This window comes from Thamnophis sirtalis, unplaced genomic scaffold, assembly GCF_051295495.1.
Source record: "Thamnophis sirtalis isolate CommonGarterSnake01/CBP01778 unplaced genomic scaffold, rThaSir2_p1.2 scaffold_7, whole genome shotgun sequence".
NCBI lineage: Eukaryota > Metazoa > Chordata > Lepidosauria > Squamata > Natricidae > Thamnophis > Thamnophis sirtalis.
The window spans coordinates 30,842,217-30,861,907 of record NW_028261387.1 but is presented as its reverse complement, the minus strand read 5'-3'; the positions used below and the strand labels follow the sequence as shown (position 1 = coordinate 30,861,907).

Sequence of the window (19,691 nt, the reverse complement as noted above, 5' to 3'; positions counted from 1 at the left end):
ATCCACAACTCCTGCTCCTTGGCTGACTCCTTGGTATCTTACCCATGACAATGTTCTCTATGAAGAAATTGTAAATGCTACTGAATCATAAGCCAGGTCTAATTGTATGATCCCTGTACTGAAAGACCTGCATAGGTTGCTGGTTACTAAATGGGCTATTTTCCCCATCATGTTGTCCTAACCAAATGAAGCCACAAACACAGCTATGCTTTATAATTAGGAGGTAAAACACAATCTTTATTCCTGAGAGACAAACAGATTGAAATATTAAATGAAAAAAATAATAATTCCCCATCTAACAGTCCATTACAGCCTCCACTTGATAGTACTTTTTAAAAAAATCAACATTTAATCTTTTATTGGCTGGAACATTACTCACAAAGTGGAACAATTGCAACCAGGAAGAAAAGGATTTGCTCCCAGTTCCTCACTCATGGCCCATACACAGAAAAAGCACATTATTGGTAGAAAGCTTGTCTCTAATATTCACACAAGGCTTCATAAAGATATGGTGCAATCATGCTTGCCACTTACAATGGCTAAATGACATGCCTACAACTCCAAAATATGAAAGAATGCTGCAGCTAATGTGCCATTTCATCTTGATGAGAAGCACCTGGCTTGCTTGAGATATGTTGTGAATCCAGAACCTTTCACGAGGCCGTCTTTGTTTGGCTGGTGCAATTATAAGAAATGCAAACTTTTGTGATGGTATATGAGGAATTATTGAGGGCTTTGAGGTCACCAAGAGTTCCAGACCATTAAACCAGACAAAAGAGCACCTGCAATCTAGACTTGCTTGGAAATGTAATCCCCTTTTTCTCCTTCCTGGTAGATTCTCATTCTTTACTGGGTATCAGTACTGTTCGTACACTTTTCTTCATGTGATATACTTCACAAAATAGATAAACATGCTGCTTTCCTAGCCAGAATTGATGCAGAAGATTTACATAGGGTGCATATTCTAATTACTTCATCTCAATCCCTGCAGAAACAAGATTTAGATTTCAGCACAAATGTGCTCCGAAATTCATCAAAATTTATCTGCCTCCTTCTCCAAATCTAGATACACTTCTGCCTATGCCTGTCTAATTATCTAATCTCACCCTAACAGTAATTGGTCTGAGTGAGTGCTCTCTTATACTTGCATATTTTGTTTATTCTAGTAGCAGTACAGGGCTAAGGTGCAGGTCTGATTGAATCAAGAAGAGCAATATGGTAAGAAAAGTTTGTAATGCTCAGTACTTTTGCTGTAAAAGTACAAATGTGAGGCATAACACAGGATATTAGTTGATGCATGCAATTTGCAGCAAAAAAACCAAAATGTATTCTTGCATATTTTCCTTCTAAGATGCTATCCAATACTTTGCAAGATTAAATATCAAATTTGCTGGAATAGATTAAGAAAAATGATTTTCCAAAGGCTATTAGCCTACGTTCCTTAGCAAATGGATACTCTTTCATATGCACATTTTCTGGGCCGCATTCTGCATTGGATGCTTATAGTTTCTGCTTAGGAGAATACAAACATGCTGCTTCTTTTCTATTTCCAAGCTGTTCTCACCATTATTCATTGTGATAATTGTTCCAATTGGGCTTAGCACTAGTTTTGCATAATCACAGTTTGAAAGATTCAAGTGAGGCAGCAAACCATGAAGTGAACAACAGAACTATTATGAGAGGCAAGGAAAGAGTGTAACAAAGCTGAAGCATATTGTGGTCCTTCAGTCCATATCTGATTTTAGTTACCAACTGAATTACATACAGCAATAAGCTTTGGAGATTCAGTAAGATACAAGTTGGTGAGTTTTGAAAATATGCTTTATATAAGAAAGGTGGGAATCATCCTCTTTGTCACCGTCACCACCACTACCACCACCACATCACCATCCCAGGTCCTTGGGAAGGATTCACTAGGTCAGCAACAATGCCAAATCTAAACATCTGGCTGACCGTACAAACAACTATGTTAATGTTAAGCCATAACATATGATTTATAAATGGTAATGAGTAAGATCTTTAATATATGGGCAGCCAAAAATATTTTAGTTGAGTGCAATATTGAACCTAGACACTATTCAAAACAGAGCCCAGAAGAAATGGGATTTCCATCTGAAGGTGACATATTTACAAAGCTTCATTAAGAGTGATTTCATCTTCCACTTTTAACTCCCCATTGTTTCTTTCATTTCTCTCCCTCTTACACACAAAATAAAATTATAGGAGCAACATGTATTTTGATTGCTGGCTCTAATGAGGCCTCCTTAAGTGTTCCTCTGCAATGGCACTGATGGGCAACATATGTAAGCATGTTTGGAACTCGGACCTCTTGTCTCCAACCTATACAGTTAAGATGATTTTAACATGCCTCTGCCCCCGGCTGCAAATGCAGGAGAACATAAATATGGCTCTGAAATTCTTGTCATCCCTTAACTGAATGCTACCAAATGACTTCACCTTGATCGGTGAAGTCGGTTTTGTGACTTCAAACACCCCCCCCCAAAAAAACCTGCCTGAAAATGTCACGTGACAAGGAAAGGCCAATGATTCAGCTTGGCGGAGGAAGAAGCTAAGAGAACAAGAAGATGGCAGGACAGAGCCCCAAGAAGCAGCAAGCTTATGAAAGAAGAGGTTTGCATCACTCTCATAAGACAACAATGAATTAACAGGCTACTCAGTTACTTGGAATAGCCAAGCAAAAAATGGACTTAATGAGTGAAGAGAACTTTCACATCTCTTCTGCAAACGACTTTAACCTCTGAAAGTCTGTCTCATGGATCTGGAAACTGTTGGCCTGATTTATCCCTAAGACAATCCTGGGGGCAAAAATAAGCATACTGCAAATTTTTATCTCTGAGCAAGAGCTCTGTAGGCATCTTAGAAACCTATCTAAGTTTCAATCAAAACTCTAGAAAGCAAAAATGAAGGTCTGGTTACGACGAGTATTACTTCAATCCACCTACTCTTCCTTTATCTTCCTTCATTTCCTGTCTAGAATGTTGCGAAGGTGAAGTATGTGATTTAAAAAAAAAAGGTAGTGGGGGGGGGAGAGGGGGAAGGCTTGCTGAGTAGGGTCTATGTGTCTGCTCCTGCTATAAAGAGGTAAATCAAAACAGATGAGACTGCAGCAAATTTAATTATTAACATGAATTCAACTGAAATACATACAGCATTCTATCTGCAGCCTCCTCTCTTCCCACTTTACGTTAAGATTATCATTCCCCGAGTGGGAAAAACTTGATGAAATTGAGGTTGTTGGCCTAGACTAAAAAACAAAAAACCCCGAAGGTGGGGAATAGGTGGTTGCGTGAAGTACGTGATGGGGAATGATAATTTTTTTTTGAAGCCCTAACTAAATGTGGGAAGGTGGGATTTTTCCAGACATATGTAAACACACTAATGTAAAATGCATTACCGCTAATGGTAGAGAGAAAAGGTCTTAGAAGGAATGGAAGAGCCCCCAGAGGCTGCTTTTATGATGTTTTGCTTACAAACTTCACAAAGTAGCATGCCTAACGCTTGGCACTGGACAGGAGAGGAAATTGTCTCTGCCCAGGTTTTTACCTGTGGACCTGGGCCCATCGGTCCCATTCCTCGAGGAGGATTCATCCTTTGCATCGGCCCACCCATGTTGGGATGCCCTAGTGAGAGAAACAGACAGGAAGATGTTATGGAGTATTATGGAGAAATAAACAAGGAGCAGAAGGAAAGGCCCATTGAAGGAATTTCTGAAGGGAGCCTCAACATATGTTACCTTGTTGCCGTGTAGGGTCCATGGAGTTGGGCAGCAATGGTTGTGTACCAGGAACACCTCCTGGAGGCTACGAAAGAGAGAAACAAAGCTGACAAAATCTAAATTATGGCTACCTAAAACAGTTAACACCCTGCTTTTCCTACATTAACTAGAGCTACAGATAGATAATACTTTATTTCTAGTCAGGATACCCCCATGCAAACAACAACAACAACAACCGTAGAACTTGTTTTCAATCAATAACATGTGGTATTGAAGTTAAATCATTGGATGCAAGGGCGAGTCCACTGCTTGAAATCCCCTGAGACTGGTATTGTTGAATGTGGGTGGATATGAATCTGAAACCTTTTGCAAGATGAAATTTTAAAAGCTGGGGTGAGGAAGTTGTGTCCCTTCAGCTACTGCTTAAATATGACCCTCAGCATGGCATAATTTGCCGGGCAATGTGAAGATGCTGCAAATTCAGCAACATTTAAATATCCACAAGTTCTCAAAAACCTTATTTATAGAGTGTAACACTGAGATCACCAAATTGGGCCTCAGTAAATGTATTTAACTAGTTCCATATTAATTTCTATTTTGGACTGAAGTGACTTCATAACATACATATCTATTTCACATGGAGATGTGCAACCTGCATTTGGAGAAAATGCCCTTTCCTTGGGAACTCAAATATCAGTTAGTATGTACAGACACTACTGATGAGCACATAGCAAAAACTATCACTCAGTTAAGAAAATCTGTCCAGTTATTAGTCTCCCTTCTAAAAGAAATTGGTTCTGTTCAGGAACTTCATAAATGATAAATTCTGCTTTCAGAATTTGCTCTAAGTATGCAGTGGATTATATATGGACATACTTGGGTACTAAGTTAGAAGAAATAATTATAGGGAAATCGCAAAGAGCACGCTTAGGAAGCCTTCTTTTTCAGAAGTGGGTTCCAAAGTGCTTTTAACAATTAACAGCCTTTGGTCAAATAATTTAGCTTGAAATTTAGATAGTATGCACAATTCAGGAAACTTCCACTTCCAAGCTCCAACTTGTTCGTTGTTATATAGGCTTTCCAGAAAATCAATTTGTAGAGCACTAATGTGTGATTATCCATATGCTAAGGGGAATCCAGAAGCCTTCTAGTTAGAATTTTTAACTACAATTTTCCCTGGATCAAATGACAACATTTTAGCATGGATAAATAACACTTTCAACTCAGTTTGGACCAGAAGGGAACATGACTGATAAATATTGCAGACACCTATTCCTATTTCAAAGAGGAATAGGCAGACCCATCCTCTGTCTCTTATGTATTTATTGTATTTGTTTCCCCAATATATGAGGCAAGCAGAGAATTATTTTTAAGTAGCAGAGTTCATTTTCAACTCTGAACAGCAGGAAGACCATATTGAAAACATTTCCCTCCCTCTCTCTTTTAATATGCCAGCTCTTTGTAAATTGTATATTTATTCTTCCTAGCACAATTTTCCTTGGAGCAATTACTTGTTTTACCCTGCCTTCTTTTCCTTAGCTTTGTCTAGTCTCTTTTCACTGCCAACAAATATCATTCCCTTATCCATGACCTAGTGACAAAAGGCTTGGGATTAAAGTAAATAAATAAAACTAAATTAAAAATAAAACGAAAGGAAAAAGATTGACTCTGATTGCTGCATTGTCAGCAATTACAGACAGGTGGCATGAAATATATAGCTTCCCTTTCGATTGCTTGTAGCTGATGGGAATCGTAGTCCAAAGATAAGTGAAGGGCATTTGATTGCCTGAATTAAGGACATACATAGGTTGTCCTGGACTTATGATGACAACTGAGCCCCAAATTTCTGTGGCTAAGCAAGGCAGTCGTTAAGTGAGTTATGCCCCCTTTTACGGCCTTTTCTGCCACAGTTTTTAAGTAAATTGCTGCAATTGTTAAGTAAATCATTTGGTTAAGTGAATCTGGCTTCCCGCATTTGCCTGTTGGAAGCCAGCTGGGAAGCTAACAAATGGCAATCATGTGACCCTGGGACACTGCAACTGTCAGAAATACATGCCAGTTGCCAAGTGTCTGAATTTTGATCATGTGACCACAGGAATGCTGCAACAGTTGTAAGTGTGAAAACTGGTCATAACTCAATTTTTTCAGTGCTGTTGTAACTTTGAATGGACACTAAATTAATGGTTGTAAGTCAAGGAATAACTATATTGTAGGACATTTTGGTTCTTACCAATGGGAAGGAAAATTCCACTAAAGACAGTATCCTTAGTAGACTACACTGAATTGTAGCTTTACCTTTGAATAAATTATGGTGTTTTATGCTCCCTTACTTATTTTTCAGAGGCAAGCTCTGTTGAAGAGTTTCACAGGATTCACACATATTTAAATCTAACCAATTTATTCACTGATTCATTTATATATTTAAACAGATTAATCTACAATTAAATATTTGAGAGATCCATATTAAATTATTTTTACAGCTATCTCTCAAAGAATACTAAGTTTATTAATATCATTATTACATATTCATTGAAGAAAACAGTTTACCTCATGTTATGTTCACAGCAGACAGCACAAAATAGAAATGTTTTATTCTGATGTCAACTACTACTGGCAAGCGCATTTCCTGTGAACGCCCCTTCCTTCACCCTTGTTTTAAGTAGCAAGAGTGTTCAAATCACAAATCTTAGGAAAACAACTTCAACATGTTCAATGTAACTAAGAATATTTAATTTTGAAAACATGCGGAAGATGTATTTAGAAGATGGCTTGTTCCTATAACCACAACATTTTTGAAAGGTGAACATGACCGGAGTATATGTTGTATAACTCTTTCAATAGCTTCTGATACCTGTCACTGGGAAGGAATAGTGGGAAGCTATTCCCATATGAATTTATAGCCCCTATGCAAAACAAAATGCTATATTTGTGCTCTAGTCTCTTAGAACAATTTTAAAACAGATTTTACTTCTGTTTGTTGTGTTATTATCTTAAACAAAGAGCCCTATAAAAATGGAAGTATAAATATTTTCTGTGACCAAGGCAGTTTTCTGTATTTCTTTTATAATCTCGTTTGCATGAATCCAATAAAGAATTTGGCTATGTTCTGTACTCTTTTTATATTCTAAGCTACATGAGGTGTTTTTTTAGACCTACAGATTTTATTTCTGCTAGCAAAACTTCATCTGCAATAAACATGCTTAGTGTAAGAATAGGTAGATATTTTATCAAAGCTTGTTTCTTTCCTCCTGTGTATATGTATCTCAATCTGAATACATGTAGTCCTTGACTTATAACCACAACGAAGCCCAAAATTTCCATTGTAAGCAAGACAGTTGTTAAGTGAGTTTTGCCCCATTTTATAACTTTTCTTGCCATAGTTGTTAAGTGAATCACTGCATTTGTTAAGTTAGTAGCACGGTTGTTAAGTGCTTCCCCTTTTGGCTTTCCTTGTCAGGAGGTGATCACATGACCCTGGGACACTGCAATTGTCATAAATATAAGCCAGTTGTCAAGCGTCCAAATTTTGTTCACATGACCATGGGGATGCGGCAATGGTCGTAAGTGTGAAAAATAGTCATAGGTTTTTTTCAGTTTCCTTGTAACTTTGAACGGTCACTAAACGAATGGTTGTAAGTCGAGGACTACCTGTAGTACTGTAAAACGTTATCTGGACTTAAGGCTAATACAGTACCTGGTTTCCCATTCTAATGGGGGGCCGTGGGCCTCCTGCGTATCTCGGTGACATAAAAGGCTGTAAGCATATAAAAATAGTTGAGTGGCAATGAATGTTTAAAAGTGGAAGTCAACATTTTGCACTCTCATTTGTACATGCACATGAAAAATGACTCCCTCACACACACTACAGACACACATACATTTCATTAAGTATTTTTGAGGTAGAGTCTAAACCAACCCAATAATAAATTCAACATCCTGCATTCCATGCAACTTATAATTTGACAAATATATACAAAAGCAGATTAAACAAAAGAAAAACTCCTGTTGGTAAGTATTTTGTTTCAAAATCTCTGGTGTGTATGTGTTGTGTGTATAGATTTTAAACTTTGGCAGTTGGAGATTCAGCTGTTAAAAATAACCCAAAACGTCTGTACTGGATATTTTTTACAGAGTTTGTTAAATGAAAATGAGGCTTAAGAAGGGTTGAGTATAAAATATTCCAATGGCAGGTTGTGAAAACATGTTCTTAAACCATATTTAGGAAAAAAAAGAGTAAAAATTATATTTGCATGTAAATTAGCATCCGTGAAATGAAAAGCTGTTTCCTAAACTGATATCAATAAAACAAGTTCAACCCAGAAAAAAGCAGACATCTTAATGGAGACGGAATGAATTAAGCATTTGGGCCCCACAGCTTGAGTAGAAATAAATCTGCAAAGTTACTAGAATGATCCCGGAGCCACATATAATGAACTTAACGGAAGAGAAGGACCCCTACATGCTAAAAAGTTTCACCCAGAACACATATATCACCAGATTCAAGGTTTTACCTGACTGTGCGGTCCCATCATGCTGTTGGGGTTGTGAGGTGGAGGCTGTGCGTGTGGCGAGGGCTGAGAGCCAGGCGGTCCCTGTAAGATGGAATAAAAGGTGGTTATAGATCAGATACATCCATATACAAGAAAAGAGTTGGCTTAATGAGATGATAAATCTTACCAAACAAATAGTTTGTTTCTATGTTTTACTAACTGAAGAAGAACGGCTAAGCACATCAGAAGAGCTTTTAGATTATAAAGAAAGGAAAAGAGAGAAAGAGGATTTGGGCCATAATGAACAATTCAGTATTAGTCCCCATAATTGCACATCATTCTTGAAAATGCCACTGAAATTCTTCTAATAGTGCTGACATCGGATAGCAAACAACAAGCGAACATTATTATTTAGCCATTTCTCTTAGGATTCTGAGTAATGCATCGAATGGGTTTCTTTGGTAATTGCAATATCTGGATTAGAAACCATTAATGAACGTTCTGTTGCTTTGTCACTTGGTCCAATGTTGATGTTCCACTGTTCATGGACAGCTTAAAATACATACAAGGTGTAGCCACACATAATTGGTGAGCAGACATTTTTATTGCCATACCTTACTAAATACAAACTGTGATCTCAATTAAAACAATATCTTCCAAAATACTTTAAATATTCCCTTGTCTAGACTCACTAAAAACAGCACACATGGCATCACAGAAATACAGCATGTCTACCAAATCTGTCCTGGTATCTTCCTGCATTAAAACATGTTTTTCCCAAGCTATGTTAATCAGACATTTTGCATAAGCCCAACATGCAGCAAATTTGTTTGATGGTATGAATCGTGATGCAGAGTTGGACCACACGGTTTTTCTATCTGAAAATAATATCTACTGAAAAGTCTCACTTTTCCTCAGTATTGGATCACCAGTAAATGCATTTGTTTAAATATCTGAGAAATGGGCAAAACAATTTGTTCACTCATAATCCTATCATAGTAAATTAGCATTTTATTTTCACCCGCCACACAGCTCACAGGAGTTTAAAAAAACAAAGAGAGAGGGTGTTTAAATGTATTTCTTTTGCTTCAGATTACTTCCAATCTAGAAATCTATAGCAACAATAGCAAATGAACAGGGCGTTTTAAAATATGTCTCTACATTCAAAATAGATATGTCCAACAAATGGGGAAGACATTTCTTTTGACCGAAAACAAGCCCATTGTGTCAAGCTACCTAAAGCCAGGCATGCTTTAGCAAAAAGGAACCGTGGGATGCTTTGAGTGTTCTGAGTATCAGATAAAACAGAATCCAGATGGAGCAAGTAAGAAAAAGCTGACCTGCAATGGCCTCTTCCTCATTTTGGCTGTTCCCAATATGGCATATAATAGCCCCTCCCTGCCCCAAACGTCTCAGGACTGCCTCCCCCCCCCCATTAACGGCCAATGTCCTTGGCTCTTTTGCCATACTCTTCCAACCCGATCAACCCAACCCTCTTTCTATCTGGAATAAAACAACCCCTTTTCTTGTCCCAAAGGTGCTTTTTCCAAAATGCAATTGGACATTCTTGTTTTTTCCCCTTTGCAAATATTTCATCCAAGAAGCTTCTTCAATTCTTGGATGAAAAGCAAAACGTTTTCAAATGGGGGAAAAAACCAAGGAAGTCCAGTTGCTTTTTGGGAAAAAACACCTTTGGAATAACCATGATCTGATGTTAACAGATTAATACAGTTGGAAGGGACTTTGTAGGTCACCATGAATGTTTGAGAATCTCCACAGACACTTAACAATCTTTTTCCTTCATTTGCACAGAACAAAATACTTGAAACATTCACTTTTCAGCTCAGGTATAGATTAACCTATTCCCAAAAGTTGTTCCATACAGACATCAGTTGTTGTTGTTGTTGTTGTTGTTATTATTATACAATTGTATCACAGCGGCCAGTTGTTTCGCTGGATTTGGCACTGGTTACTAGTCGGGCCCCACCCAGGGGCCTAGGACGTTGTAACATATTTTCGGAATATGCGTGCAGATCCAAGCAGTGCAGCTTTTTGCATTTGACTGATGGTGATTTTGTCAATTTTTAACTGTTTCAAAGGTAATTCCAGTGCTTTTGGAATAACACTCAGTGTGCCAATTACCACTGGAATTACCACTGCTGGTTTGTGCCATAGTCATTGAATTTCGATTTTTAAGTCCTGGTATTTAGTGATTTTTTCATGTTCCTTCTCGGCGACCCTGCTATCATCTGGTATTGCGATGTCTATGATTGTGTCCTTATTTTTCTCAACTAGTGTGATGTCTGGTATATTATGCGCCAGTATTTTGTCCGTTTGTATATGGAAATCCCACAATCAGCTTGTGTCCAGTTAACTATACCAGCTGTATATCTTCTAATTGGTATTGCCCAGGTATTTATGGCATCATCATCATTATTATTATTATTATAATACAATTGTATCACAGCGACCAGTTGTTTCATCGGATTTGGCATTGGTTACTAGTCGGGCTCCACCCAGGGGCCTAGGACGTCGTAACGTATTTTCCTAATATAAGTGCAGATCCAAGCAGTGCGCCTTTTTGCATTTGACTGATGGTGATTTTGTCAATTTTTAACTGTTTTAAATGTAATTCCAGTGCTTTTGGAATAGCACCCAGTGTGCCAATTACCACTGGAATTACCACTGCTGGTTTGTGCCATAGTTGTTGAATTTCGATTTTTAAGTCCTGGTATTTTGCGATTTTTTCATGTTTCTTCTCGGCGACCCTGCTATCACCTGGTATTGCAATGTCTATGACTGTGACCTTATTTTTCTCAACTAGTGTGATGTCTGGTATATTATGCGCCAGTATTTTGTCCGTTTGTATACGGAAATCCCACAAGATCTTGACCATCTGATTTTCGGTGAGTTTTTCAGGCTGATGTTCCCACCAGTTTGTTGCTGTTTTAATATTATAATTTTTGCACAAATTCCAAGCACAGATCATTTGTGCTACTGAATTGTGCCGCAATTTATAATCAGTCTGTGTGGTTTTTTTACAGCAGCTGAGTATGTGATCAACAGCTTCATCAGCTTCTTTGCAAAGTCTGCATTTGGCATCATCAGAGGATTTTTTGATTTTGGCCTTAATGGCATTTGTGCGGATAGCTTGTTCTTGCGCAGCCAGGATTAGTGACTCTGTTTCTTTCTTTAATGTACCTGTTGTTAACCATAACCAAGTTTGTTCACTGTCCACTTTATCTTTTATTTTTTCCAGAAATTGGCCACATCTTTTCTGTATTCATCTTTCGTCTCTTGGGCCTTCAGTAGATTTTTGTTCTTTACTTCGATTAATAGATGTTCTTGACTTTCTTTTAAATAATCAGTCAGGGCATGTTTTTCTTCTTCAACTGTTTGCTTCACTTGTAATAATCCTCTGCCACCTGATTTTCGGGGCAGGTATAGTCTATCAGTATCACCACGTGGATGTAAACTGTAGTACATTGTCATTAGTTTCCTGGTTTTTCGGTCCAAAATGTCCAAATCAGCTTGTGTCCAGTTAACTATACCAGCTGTGTATCTTATAACTGGTATTGCCCAGGTATTTATGGCCTTGATTGTATTTCCACCATTCAATTTAGATTTCAAAATTATTATTATTATTATTGAACAGGTGGAGTGGACCCCATACGGGTGGCCAGCTCAGCTTTGTCCAAAATGGTTTTGAAATTTGCAATGTTAAATAGTCCCGATGAAGAGGGCTTTTGAGCCGCTGCATCTTCCTCCCCCGAGAATTCAGCCTCCTGAAAGGAGTGGGGGGAATGCAGGGGAGGTGGGGGAGAAGCAACCACGGGAACTGGCTGGGGCTCTAGGTGTTTAGTCTTGAGGGTGCATTTGCCCTTGTGCAACATGCCCGCTTCGATGCCCTGGGAAATGGCCCTGTTGATAATTTCCTGCATTTCCACTGAAAGATCAGGCCCAAGATCCTCCATGGGCTGAGCTCTGGGTTTGGGCCGTGAAGACGGAAGTTGAGGAGCCAAGGGACCCAGGGCAGGGCCTTCTTCTAGGTCCGAAGGGCAAGCAAAAAGATCAGCCTGATCTACCATCGAGGCCCCTGGAGATACTGCCCTAGACATGGAAGCTGTGGGGGAAAACTCCCGGCCCTCATCCTCGCTGTCTGAAACAGGCCTTGGCTGGGCTGGAGGAACCTCCATGGTGGGCTCCTCAGGAGACACCGATTGGGAGGACTGCGTTTGGTGCTGGGCCTTGGAGAATTGCTTTTCAAGGGCCTTTTGACAGCGTAATGCATCCTTGTCTGGCCCTGATCCCTGCTTAGGGGCTGGCCTGGAGTATGGTTTGGAGTCCCTGATGGCCTCCCTGGCAGCCACGCCAGCCTGCCTGGAGAAAACCCTGGAGGAACCCCCTGCCTGGGTGGAATCCTCGGGAGCCTCCTCAGCCATTAGTAACTGTGGGCCAAGATAACCAGGGACTACCTCCACTCACCACCTTGCAAAAGCCCTGCAAACCAACAGACGCTCCGAAGAGATGTGAAGGGATCGCAGCAGCAACATCCAGCAGGTGGAATAAAGTCGGAGTGTTAACAGCTCCCAGCACTGCAGGAATGAGGCTTGTGACCAGCGGCCCCAATCCTGGCCGCTCAGGTGAAAAGGATACACCTAATTGCCAGCCAGGCCGGACAAAGAGTGGCTCCTCGCGGCACCTGCTGTGAATCAGGCTGCAGGCAGCTGCCATGAGGTTGAAATCAGAAACTGAAACTGCAAATAGCTCCCAAAATGGTGACCGGAAGATCTAATTACTTTAAAAGTTGCCGCCAAACCATCCGGAGTTCTGAGGCACCGCACCTGCATGTCGGCCACCAAAGGCACGGACGCCAACCGCAGGAGCCTCAGCAGGGCTTTCCCCCTCACCAGCGAGGGTCCAGCAGCTGCCTGCGTTCCCTGCGGCGCCTGGGAGTTAAGCAGGACGTCAGAGAACCGAAGAGTGAGTTAGAAACAAATTAAAGAAATCTAATTACACTCACTCAGCCTGATCACTCCCTAAACTGAAAATACTCACAGTAAATGCTCAAGAGAGTCCAAGCAAATAAACTAAATGCAGAGAAACTTAAAGCGTGTCTACTGGGCTAGCTGAATTGAAAAATCTGAGGATAATCGGCACCAGAGGCTTGGCTTAAAGTTTCAATTCAGCTCTGGGTAGTTTGGCTGTATTTAACCCTTGCTTGGACTCTCCTGAGCAGCGCCCTGGAAAAAAGGAGAAACATGTTTTTAAAGACGAAACAGCTCCCTGCAGCTCCCTGCCCCCACCTTCAGCTCCAGGGTGATGGGATTAAGACATGGCCCTCAGGACACGACAGGATTAGCCTTCTACCCATCTCATCACATTACCACCTGGGAAGATTATATCACCCAACAAACCTACAAAGTTACCCCTCAATGGCCCCATGGGAGTCTGAAAACCAATCAGAATACATTTCTTACACAGGAACAGGAATCTCCAAGCAGGGCCCACGAGAGGGTATAAATCTCTCTCTCTCTCTCTCTCTCTCTCCCACACCCATGTGCTTTTTTCCTTTGCCCAAGACCAAAAATCCCATGTGATCCTGTCCACCATTAAACCATCTTTCCAAGCAGCGTCCATGTTTCCAGTGTCTTTCTCCCCACTTGGAACTGAACCCAGATGGACATTTCTTCCAACACATATATCTATGCAAATCTACAGCCCAGCATTTTTGAGATTGCTGTTTATGTTCCCTCACCTTGATTAACTATTCGGTGACCCAAATAAACTTTTTTGGCTATGGATTGAAAAAACACTATATTTCCCCGGAAGGAAGAAAAATCACGTTTTTATGGTTTTAAGATCAGTAATACTACAAGTCCAGACTGGTTAGGTTAAACACATTATCCACTTCCGAGATTTGAACTTCTTTTCTAGAGTGAGGTCTGAAACTTGAATATCCAAATTCAGGCTAGGAGGTACATATGTTGCTTGTTTAAAAATTTTTTGTTTTGTTCTTGCAAATAAAAACAAAACTGTAATTGATCTGGAAAGCAAATATGATTTGTAAGTACATTAGGAGAAGCAACCACACGCACACTTCAGGAAGAGCAGGCGAACAGATGTTCCATACCTGCCATGTTAGTAATTTCAACAAGTGTTCGCCTTCTAGCTGCTGCCAGCAATGGCACGGTTTGTTACCATGAGCAATTTTCTTAATTAACAGACATTAATTAGCCATTTAGCAATTTTGCAAGCATTTGTTTAGCAGCTTTCCTAAACATGAATACCACTGTGATAATGGTACTGATTAGAGGATCCCCTAATTAACAGTACAGGGAAGGAAAATTGAAATCACATAAATTTAAAAGGGGAGGGGAAGTTAATGAAGGCAGGACATATTTGCACCTGTAAATCTTTTGTACAAAGGAAACTTGAGTGCAATATAAATAAAGGAGAAAAAGAATTGTTAAGAGTTAACACAGAAAGATACAAACCGAAATCTAAACAGAAGCACAATCTTTGCTGATCCTCCAGGTTATATTTAACCTGGAAAAACTGATTCCCCTTTGCATCAATAGGATCTATTGTGTGCAGGGTGCTAATGTTTGCTCATTAACTCTTCATTTAACTGAAGGCTCAGAGCTGCTCCTCACATCTTATCTTTGCTCTGGTATCCTTGTTTTAGCGGTGATAACCAAACAATGACACAATGATGTACAAAAGACATACACGCCTCAACTGTTGCGTTTCCTTTTTAAATAATTATATACAATGAATAGGCAAGAATTAGGATCCTGCCTTCTAATCCTACCCAGGAAAAGCAGTAGGATCTCAATGTACGACTTTCATACCTAACACAAAACACATATATTTGGTATGCGCCATTATTATTTATGTTTGAGAATATATGTTCAGATAACATAGAAAAGTGACCTTAATTATTCTGTGCCCTACCAAGATTTATATCTATCTGGAAAGGAATCTTGAAAGGGTCTCTGACAGTGCTCAAGAGAAACTAAACATTAAGACTATTTAATTGGAAATAGAAAAGAATTATATATGTTACCTGATGCTCTTAAAATGCTTTCCTAATTATTTTCCCCTTTTAGCTATTTAAGCTGAATGCCAATCAAAAAATTACTAAATGATTTTGTTTATGGGTTTGTGATAATTCTCCCCCAATATCCAACCCAGAGGAATAATAGCATGAAATGTCTAGTTATCAAAACAGTCTGGAATGAAATGTACTTGTTCCTATGTCCTGTTTTCAATTATGGTGGTTTCTTTTTCCTAACAAACCGGATTTGTTGCGAACAATGCAGAATCTAATGCTACGTGTATCCAGCATGCATTTTGGAGCAGAATGTACAACACAAAGTTCTTGTATGATACCATAAGTAGCATGTAAAAACTTGCCACTAAAACATTCTAGTAAAAATGACTGTTTAGTTTCAGAAAGAAATTTCTCATTTAATTTTTGCCACAGAAATGTGTTCATCAGTCACCATTTATGCATGTATGTGTTTGTGCAAAGAGAGAGAGAAAGGGAGATGGAGGCTGTGCAGGAAAATTCACAACTTGAAATATGAACATGAATTACTCATTCCTTTAACCAAACTAGTTTTTATTTTTAAAAGCATGCAAGTAAATATTACCTGCTATCTAGAATTTAACCTCAGTGATTTAGTACACTGCTTTCCTTTTTATCCACTTAAGAAAAATGTTGTGTTGTTTGTGACGTACAATTTTGAAGCAGAAATAATCAGCAGTTAATTGAAATGAGTCATAAAAATGACAAAACCGTGTTCTTCTTCAAATGTATTATCAGCTAGCTACTAAAGGAAACAAAAGAACAGCTTCTAGAAAGCTCAAAGAAATCATCTAATGACTTCAAACTTATTTATTATAACTACCAGCAAAACTGACTGTATCCACTGAATGTTCATACACACCCCAAAGCTGTAAAATGTTTACCTTTGTATCCTACCACACTATTGTATTCCCCAAACTGTAATATTCAAGCTTTGTATACTCATAGATCTAGACAGAATTCTACATAGTATTTTCATTCACTTATCCAATTTTATCAAGCAATTTTTTATGATTCTCCTACTTTTAAAAGGTAGTTTCAAAGATAAAATACAAACCTAAAACAAATTTGTCCATACTATTAATCTGTTTCTTTGTAATATTTGAAGTTGAATAATATAAAAAGCTCAGTCAAGACAACAGTTATTTATTTTTATCCACCTTTATTATTTTTACAACTAATGCAAGGCAACAAACCTATCCAACCCAACACACCTTCCTCTTCCTATTTCCCCCACAACAATCACCCTGTGAGGTGAGCTGGCCTAAAAGAAAGTGACTGGCCCAAGGTCCCCCAGTTAGCAATCATTCCCTCTCAGCCCAGCTCACCTCACAAGGTATTGCCTTACTCACACCACCAAATAATTAAGATGATTGTTGCAATGCTCACCAGTCTACATTACTGAGCATAGGCAATACCAAATTAAATGGATACTAATTCCACTCAGCAGCATTATCAGATATCTTATCTGTACACTAATATCATTATGAGAGCCAGTTTGGAGTAATGGTTAAGGTGCCAGACTAGAAACTGGGACCGTGAATTATACTTCTACCTCAGGCACGAAGCCAGTTGGATGACTTTGGGCTAGTCACCCTCAGTCTTAGAAACCAGGCAACGGCGAATCACAAAAACATTGCCAAGAAAACTGTAGGGACTTGTCCAGCATTTGCTAGAAGTTAACACTGACTCAAAGGCATAAATACAACAAAACTAAATGTCAGGCTATATAAGAAAGATTTCTCAACTAAAGTTAAGAGAGAGAAGCAGACCAAAGGTTTTCAGGACCGTATGTTCCTGCTTTGAACTAATCCCCAATTTAATAATTAGTTTCTGATTGGCACAGTACTAATCAGTAATGTAACTCAACTATATTCCTTAATGTATATCTTGTATTTCCAGTCTAGAAAGACATTCAACTGGCCTTAGCTGCACTTAATATAGATACCAACTCTCATATCATAACAGAATTTAAGGTAAGCAAAACCTGTCTGCTGTTATATGTAGGTAAGTGGTTTGGCAAGGGATACTGTGATTTCATGGCGTTCCTTATCACTTAACCAGTTTAAGACAGCCAATACAGTTCCCATTATCTGAATTGTGCGCGACAAATAGCTCTGCTCTAGTGGAAAAATCACTTGGTTAAAAGATGGCAAGATATGAGATGTGGGGCTAGTACAAGTAGTGCTTTTGAAACACATCAATCAATTACTCACAAACGCAACGAATTTGTAAGAATTTTTAAAAAATTCAAAATATTTAGACTCAGAAGAGATTTGGAAGAGTGGAAGGAGAATCTCAGACCACTAAGAGTCGGCAACGGAATGACAGATGAAATCGGTAATGGCAAGTACTACCTGCTAAGTGATTCACTTGGAGGGATAATCGCACTCACTGGAGACATGGAAATGGATCTTAATGTACATACAGCTTTTTCACACAGCTGCTCATTATTCTGCATTCACCACAAGGACAATGGAAAGTGACTACTCCCATCCATCCACCTATCCACTAGACTTACAAGAGCTCCAGAGAAGCGCCATCTCTTATGTTTTAAAGCAATAAACATAAAACTGCATTCAAATATTGTGCTTCAGTGATGAAATAACTGTTATGTTGAATTAATGTAATTAAGTGGGGGGGGGAGGCTGATAACTCTTTAAATTGATGTGAGAATTTAATTCCCTCAGGATTCCATGATGGACAGTAGCAGAGGCTTTTTTAAAGGGGGAATATCTTTAATAAGTCAATTAAGAAGGCACAAAATACAATACCTTTTGAGATCATGAAGTTACTGTACTTCATAATGTGAAATATTATAAAATAGGTTGGAAAGATAAATAAAGGCTGGCTTGATGTTGGAAATTATGAGGGCTGAATGACCAAAGAAGGAACACTTTAAGTGGGCTGTAGGTAGGGATTTGAGCACTGTGTAAACCAGGGCTGTCAAACTCGTGACCCACAACCCAGATGCGTCATGCGCTGGCCCCGCCCACACCCAGTTTAGCAAAGGGGGGGGGAAGTCCCGATACATCACGTGACGTCACAATGATGACCCGAGTTTGACACCCCTGGTGTAAACACATAAAGCTTGTTACAAAGGAGCAATGTGTCCTGGATGCTAGAGATTTGTTCTATTACTTGTGTGCCACCCTTGGCCTCCTCAGTTGCCTTAGCCCTCTGTGGGTTTGTTGTGGTTGAGGCCTCCCTCACGAAAGTCTGTTTTGTCTACAGGACATGTGCAACTAGTTTTGTTCTTATGGGACATTTTTGGCAGAGTGGCTGGTTTTTGGGATGGTAAGGGAAGATATAGAAAGCTTTTCAGCAGCTCCTCTGACAATTTGCTAGTTGCTTTGGGGAACTTACTGAGAAGTCATGCTGGTTAGGGAAAAACAAAGCAGGTGGTATGTAGGAAGGTGTACATGGAAAAGGGGTTATTGGTGATCACTGTAAGCTTTGTATGTGTTGTGGCTTGGGGTACTGTGTGTTTTCCTTTCCTTCGCCCTTCCAGTTTGGATTCTTTCTTTTCCTGTAATATCTGCTGCTGCTTCTCTGACTAATGGGAAATGGACTGATGATGTCATGGAATGTTGTTGTACTTTTCTGCTGCATGGGCTCCTGGGATACTATGCATTTCGTGGAAGAAGTGGGCATATTCCCTACTTTCTTCAGGATGCTGTGATATTTCAAATGGATGATGCATTAGAATGAAAAGGAAATGTAATAATTCCCTCCAACTCCATCCTTTTGAATACAAAGTCCATATTTGAACTTGCCTCTGTGGATAAATAAAATATGTGGATTTTCTGGAAATAGAAACTAGAGCTTATTGGGTGCAGCACCTGCTTAACCATGTCCCCCACCCTCTTCATCCTGCTAACAATTAGCCCCCGATTTCGATTATATAAATATCTTCCAACAGCGTGGAATCCAACTGTTGTATGTTTAACATTTGATAATATTTAAAAAATGGTAATCAGTCAAAGCAGTTTATTTTGTTTATCATTTGAAACGAATGTATTTTAATTCATTCATTCAATTCATTTAAAAGCAATGGCATTTAAAACAGGACTTATTGATATTTCTTATTTGGTAATAATATGGCCACTGCATTGTATCTTTGTTTATAGAGAAACATCTGGTCAATCACAATTGAGAACAAAGTGAGGCAGTCCATCTCCAGGAGTGCAAATTCCTTCTAAAGCCCTCAAATTTATTAGTGTTGGCACAGCTAACACATGTCAGTTTTAACTGAAATATGTGGTACATACATACATACAAAACAAAATCAGTGTAAAAAGTAGGTTTTATTTTAACTGAAGACATCTTCTGAATAACATCAATAGACTCGGCACCTGCAATATATATGGAA

At 39.1% G+C, this 19,691-nt stretch overlaps 1 protein-coding gene across 4 annotated transcripts in view; it reads right to left on the bottom strand.

The window, feature by feature from the left end:
* The window catches only part of SSBP3 (single stranded DNA binding protein 3), a 226,893-nt gene that overhangs the window by 13,075 nt on the left and 194,127 nt on the right, over nucleotides 1-19,691 (bottom strand). For 2 of the 4 annotated variants that reach the window (XM_014068044.2, XM_014068045.2), the window contains exons 6-9: nucleotides 8,248-8,328; nucleotides 7,431-7,490; nucleotides 3,755-3,821; nucleotides 3,565-3,641 (exon numbers count right to left, since the gene is read on the bottom strand). In XM_014068044.2, the coding sequence (XP_013923519.1) occupies nucleotides 3,565-3,641; nucleotides 3,755-3,821; nucleotides 7,431-7,490; nucleotides 8,248-8,328 (285 nt within the window). The remainder of the gene's footprint in view (nucleotides 1-3,564; nucleotides 3,642-3,754; nucleotides 3,822-7,430; nucleotides 7,491-8,247; nucleotides 8,329-19,691) is intronic. The other 2 variants (XM_014068046.2, XM_014068047.2) reach the window with 1 other exon arrangement.